The following is a 6,264-nucleotide window of genomic DNA, read 5'->3' as shown; positions in this document are numbered from 1 at the left end:
AATAATCGTACAGTTGTAGCTCTCTTTTACAATTTGATCAAACTAAATACTCTTCAAAGATGCGACTTATGCATAACTAGTTTCAAGGCACGCAAGATTAATATGAGATTGTCAGAAACTGCCTGTGATACGCGATGTTTAAATCAGCATTTTTCACCAAAATTATAACTGAAAGTCAGTGTTATTGATTACATTTAAAAAAAATGTTTGGGTGTCTGGATGTGGCCCGAGGGCCATAGTTTGCTCGCCCCTGCATTAGTATATAACCTATTTCAGTGTCAGGCACGATAATAAAAGTGCAGATTTAGGTAAATGCAATACAATGTTTACACAATAAATATAGGTTTAAAGTTTGTAAATAAGCAAAGGTTTAAGTATAAATTTGGTTTAGTTTAGGTTAGTTTACATCACATGTTGATCACGGCAATTACAAGCGTATGTAGTACCATAGTCGAATGCTGATTCTATATCTGATCTTTTTAGAGATATTCTCAGTGTTTTCTCTGGTCTAATTTTAAGATCAGGCGCTTACCCTCCTGTGACCCTGCAGAAAATAAACAAGTGGTGAGAATGTAGATGTTTTTCCATTTTAAGCTGTTGTATGAGGACATGTAGCAAATGTTCCATTTACAGCTTCCAAAATGTGATTTCATTTCACAAGTGACATGCATCTTGGAAGGTTGAGTAAGAAGAAAAGTCTGTTTTCCTCACGCTTACGTAAGTCCTGATTTATTGAGGTATGCACCAGAAAAAATGTGCTCACAGGCCCAGTTATTTATTGGGAAACTTGAGTTCTTCCTTTAAAAGCAAGACGCAAAGTTCTCCAGCACATTGTACCGCATTAAGAAACAGGGAGCGAAGTATCTAGGTTTAAAGCAACCCGAGGTGATCAAAATTGACACATGAAAGATGCAACGGTAGGCAAATGTATGATTTTCCTTTATAATCAAAATGTTATATGAAATGTAAAATCTCAATTGTATTTAAAAACGCTGCAGGATGAAGTTTTCAGTGGGTCTGGTTCTGCTCTGTGTGCTTCACATGTGGATAGGATCAAGTAATGGGTGCTTTGCTGAGGATGGTGGTGAGATTAAATAATGATTCAGTGAAAAATTTGCAAACCAATTTCTTAGTGTTTCTTGATATTTTGTTATGCTACGTGTTGTATGCAGGTCATTTGAAATTGCATCTAGAACAGAAGTTTATAACTGCAGCAGCAGGATGTGCCCAGATCCCGTGTGGATTTACTGATCTACCAACAGCATACATGGCCATTGAGATCTGGTTTAAAGGCAGCCCGGAGTCCCCCCTCGGCCCAGAAGAGGTGGAGAAAACAAACGGACTGTCGAGAGCACTTTCTACACTTAAAGAATGCAGCATTATTCTGTGGGACCTCATCGGACTGGACAGAACTGAAGAATATGGGTTCATGTTAAAATTAGCAACAAATGAAAGGCACATATTTCCTGAAACGGTTCAAGTATCTTACTCTGCTGGTATGTATCTGCAGGCTGAAAGAGTTTAAATTGTTGGAAGATGTGCATGGAATGAATCTGCTTAAAAATGCTTGTTTCCCATACAGTGAAAATGAACATCAGTCTAAGCTCCGACGTCATGGTAGCCACAAAGATGACAGTTCTAACTTGCAGTCTTTCGGATCTCTGTCTTGCTAGTGATCCAAAAATAACCTGGAAGGGGCTCAGATCAAAACAATATTTTCCCCAGAGGCATCGACTGAAAGAAGATAAAGTTTTAAAATACTTTGAGAAGCTTCTTTACACACCTGTGCCTGAAGACCACCAAGCAGAGGTCACATGCGAGGTTACATTTGGAAAAAATCTGACCGCCAGTGCTTCCGTTTCTTTAACAGTTCACTGTAAGTACAGTAATATTTAACATCTCTTTTTATTCATTACAATGTAACTTCCTCTGTTTGTAACTGTTCGTTTACTGTATGTTTTTGCAGCTGAGCCTCAGATACTGAATAGCTCTGCATGCACCCAGCAGCAGGATCTTCTCACCTGTGTGTGTGTTAGTCAGGGTGTGCCTTTGCCTGATATTCACTGGCCCCTTCTGCAGGACAAAAGCATCATAGCATCAGATGGTCACATGATTGTAAGCAGCACCTTCATGATAACTGCTGAGGACTTTGGCAGGATCGGGACTGTGATTTGCATCGCTACAAATGAGCTTGGTCAGGCAAATATGACCCTTCCAGTGATCTTTGAAGGTATTCCAGATCAGTCAAATGAAATCCCTGTGATTTTCGAAGGTAATCCAGATCCAGACACAGAATAAAAACAAGTGTAGAGATCATTAGGGTTTATATTCAGAGTGAGTTGAGGGGCATATGACAAGCGTCCTGATTTCCAAAGACAATATTGGTTGATTTAAGAATATGGATTTTGCGTGAATCATTTGAGGATTACATTCATTTTAACAATCTTATGTATTTATACACTTTGTTGACATGTTTCATATATCTTAATGTTCTTATATGTGTAAGAACCGTTTCTCTTAATAAAACTGGCATTTAGAGATGTTTGTACTTGTAGTCTGCGGTTTTGTTTTAGGTGATTTAAATATTGTCAGACATTTCGGTAAATTCGACTCGTCAAAAATGGTTATAATCTTAGGAACTAAGAATCTGTTTAATGTGCTCTGGATACACTTTCTTGTAAATACATTATCTTGTAAACAGGGATTGCTAGTGCTAAATTGTCAAACATCCCCACGTACTGTCTGAGCCCTGAAGTTTATATATTGTAAAATATATGTCGTTGTTTCCTGTTTGCTCAGATTTATTTACTTTAATCAAATGTTAATCAACACAAAAAAAAAAATCAAGAAAATCTTTTGAAATATTTCCAGTAACTTGTGAATTAAGATAAACATTCAGAGGCCTGCAAATGCTTGATTCATTGCAATGACATTCTGTGTGTTTGGTCATTTGTCCTAAATTTCCATCTCTATCATAATCATATTTAGCAGACGGTCTACTGATGTTCCTTATATTCTTTAACATTAGCCATAACCTTACAACACTGACAGGATAAATGTAGTTTTGGTGACTGTATGCACAATATTTCTGATAGTTATGTTGTTTAGAACCCATTCGCAGTACCAAAGCTTTCTACCACCACCGATTACCCAACATCTGTTTCTGCAGGATGAGAGCTAAATCTCAGTAACACAGGTTTCCCTACAGTTCACTGGAGAAAGCAAAAATTGTAAACTTAATTACAATAAAACTAATATTACGGTTTCAGACTATGCAGCCCTTTCATTTATGCGTTGATAGTATTACGTTTTAAAATCCTGCGAGTTATGTTGGTGATGATCAATAAAAACTAGATTTTATCTCTGTGTTGGGTAAACTACTGCGGAGGAAACCAAAGGACTCTGGGGAGCTGTAATAAATGGTGTATTTATTATTAGAACATTTGGACAATCATTTAGACCATTGTTCTTACAAACAAGAAACTTATTTCTTGGTCTCTTCTTCTTTAGAAAGAGTTTTAATAATTTCCTCTTTCTTGGCCTGCAGTCTCTCCTCACGGCGCTTTCTTGCCTCGCGTGTCTTTGAGCGACGGGCCTCTGCTTGATCACTAAATGATAAAAGGACACACAGATTTATTTCGGTCTACTTTAAAGCAGAATAAAAATATTATTAGGATCTTTAAATAAATACATATCTATATTTACAACCAAATCTCATCAAAAAAACAAATAACTGAGTGCACTGTGTAATGAAATGGAACAGAAAAACGAATTGTCATTGTGCAAACTAAATTGCATGTTTCCTTCATCAGCCATTATAATGTAGTTCAGGTACTTACGACAAGAGCTTCTTGCGGGCTTTGTCTGCTTTGAGCTTGTGTATGTGCTCCATCAAGATGCGTTTGTTCTTGAACACGTTGCCCTTTGCCCTCAAATACAAACTGTGGTACCTGATGGAAGAAATGTGGACAAATATATGCATTTATTTGTGGGTCTTCAGCCATAGTATGTAATCTCACAAAGTGTTCTGTTTTGCCATAATTGGAATGTTTCAAACAACATTCATAACAAAGCCTGCTATACAGCCGCTCATTTCTGGACTTAAATTTGAGCATTTAGGTTTTAGGATACATTATGTGGAGGACTTACATATGCCTGTCAATCTTCTTGGACTCTCTGTAACGTCTCAGAAGACGTCGCAGAATACGCATGCGACTCATCCAGACCACCTTTTCTGGCATACGTGCGTTTGCTGTACCCTTTCTCTTACCTGCACAGAAACACGGCAATCAAAACACGCCCGGAAAACAGCAGGTGGTACATTCGGTAGGTATTTCAACTTTTTATTCCTGTAACTGGCAATCATATAAAATTGTTGTTTGGTACATACCAACGCCCGTGTGACGACCCTTCCGCCGTGCCAGCGTATTCTTGCGGCATCGCGAGCGAGAGTGAACCGCAACCGGCTTCTTGATGATCAGACCATCTTTCACCAGCTTACGAATCTGCTGCCCTGGGGATTCAAATAAGAACACCTTATCACAATTGCCCATTTTAAAACATTGGAATTTTGTGGTCATCCTAAATGCTTACGGGAGTTGGCATTGGCAATTTCATTGGTCTCATTTGGGTCCAGCCAGACCTTTTTCTTTCCACAGCGCAGAACGCTGGATGCCAACCTCTTCTGAAGCCTGAGCATACTAGAAAGCGTAAAAAAACAAAACATTTATTAGCATTTAGAAGAAATAGATCATCCCAGTACCTGCTAAATATATCTCTCTGTTTAACAGACCAAACTTAAGTATTGATGTGAATATTAATACTAAATTTAGTCATTTAAATGGAAAGAAAACACGTTTTCAATAACAATATTTAAGTTTTTATCCAAAGCAAATAAGACCCTTAAAATGGTTTCATTAAAACAACAATAAAACACGACAAGTTTAACGTTTAGTATAATCTGCTCGCACTGTGCCCAAACAAGGATACATATTTTTTATGCAAATTAATTCTACTGAATTATTAACTCGCAAAACTGTCATATAATCTTAAATTAAAGATCTATCAGGAGACAATATAAACGTTTATTCGTATAAATCCATCAGAATATCACGAATAACCATAGATGTCTATGGAAGGGCTCGTCTGGGCATGTTAATGTCTAACGTTACCCGACGTCCAATAACCACTGAAGTGAACAGACATGAAACAGGAACATTGTTATTTTTAATACATAATTGTAAGTGCAACAAAACTCGATTTGATCATTTTGATCATTGGTATTTAAGACATAAACGAATTTAAATGGTGCCGCAACACATATGACAATCTGAAACAACATGGCGATCCAGTCCATGGCACGCGCTGCGATACACTACGGCACACAACGTCTTCCTACGGAGCGTAACATTTGACCTAAAAGTACAGCGTTACTTAAATTCGCTTAAATTCGCGTTACTGCTGAAAATAACAGCATAAGTAAATCAATACGACGGAAAAATGAAAGCACGACTGGATTTTTACCTCATGGCTGAAAGTTGGTCGTAGCAAAAGGGCTACAGAGAGCGTGTCGAGAGCCTACGTTTATGTCGTCATCATCTTGAAGAGGGGGTAGCTTTTATTACATATATCATTTGAGTGTGTTAATTGGATACAATTGTTTTAATAAAGTATTCCATATACTTATAATATTCATATTTAACATTTTATTCTTTTAAAATTCAATTAATAGTATTATCATGTGGACCGGTAATGTACTTTAAAAACGCAACAATTCCCGCGAATACAGGAGTGGTACAATCCAAACGGCGCTTGTTGCCAGCTGCTGTTTTAAAAATAGGCCACACGAGGGCAGTGTTTTATCTCTTGAATGGAGAGAGTGATAGGACTTAATATTAGTTTGGTTATAGTGGATTAAAAGCGTCGAGTCATTTTGTCAAAGTGAAGCACATTATAATGTTTAAAGTTGCGAGAATTAAGCTTTTTTAGTAAAAGAGGACCCGATTTAAAATACGTTTCTGTCAACAATAAGAACTAAGATCAAACCTAGCTGCAAGAAATGAGAAGTCCTGCCACGACAAAAGAACAACCAGCACAGTACAACACAACAAAACACTGACAAAACACACACAAACTGACACTATATGACAGCATCATGTCACCCTCAGTGAGAACTGTCTTCAATACTTTGCTTCTTTTCTATTTATATTGATATGTATATACATACATATATACTTTATACCTTTTTTTATCTAAATCTATATT

General features: G+C 37.2%; 2 protein-coding genes across 2 annotated transcripts; one reads left to right on the top strand and one right to left on the bottom strand.

Annotated features, from left to right (window-relative positions):
* Positions 1-637: 637 nt before the first annotated feature.
* bckdhbl (branched chain keto acid dehydrogenase E1 subunit beta, like) lies at positions 638-2,544 on the top strand. Its single transcript, XM_056753867.1, has 5 exons — positions 638-917; positions 999-1,084; positions 1,173-1,496; positions 1,583-1,876; positions 1,967-2,544. The coding sequence occupies exons 1-5, from the start codon at positions 910-912 to the stop codon at positions 2,296-2,298; spliced, it is 1,044 nt and encodes a 347-aa protein (XP_056609845.1). The 5' UTR covers positions 638-909; the 3' UTR covers positions 2,299-2,544.
* Positions 2,545-3,411: 867 nt separating this feature from the next.
* On the bottom strand, positions 3,412-5,592 carry rpl19 (ribosomal protein L19). Its single transcript, XM_056753868.1, has 6 exons — positions 5,524-5,592; positions 4,594-4,700; positions 4,391-4,513; positions 4,150-4,270; positions 3,840-3,950; positions 3,412-3,608 (listed from the first exon to the last, which is right to left on the bottom strand). The coding sequence occupies exons 1-6, from the start codon at positions 5,526-5,528 to the stop codon at positions 3,485-3,487; spliced, it is 591 nt and encodes a 196-aa protein (XP_056609846.1). The 5' UTR covers positions 5,529-5,592; the 3' UTR covers positions 3,412-3,484.
* Positions 5,593-6,264: the final 672 nt, after the last annotated feature.

This window comes from Triplophysa dalaica, chromosome 7 (assembly GCF_015846415.1).
Source record: "Triplophysa dalaica isolate WHDGS20190420 chromosome 7, ASM1584641v1, whole genome shotgun sequence".
In the NCBI taxonomy this organism is placed as follows: Eukaryota; Metazoa; Chordata; class Actinopteri; order Cypriniformes; family Nemacheilidae; genus Triplophysa; species Triplophysa dalaica.
Note: the sequence above shows the minus strand (reverse complement) of the source record. Positions and strands in the feature narration are given on the sequence as shown.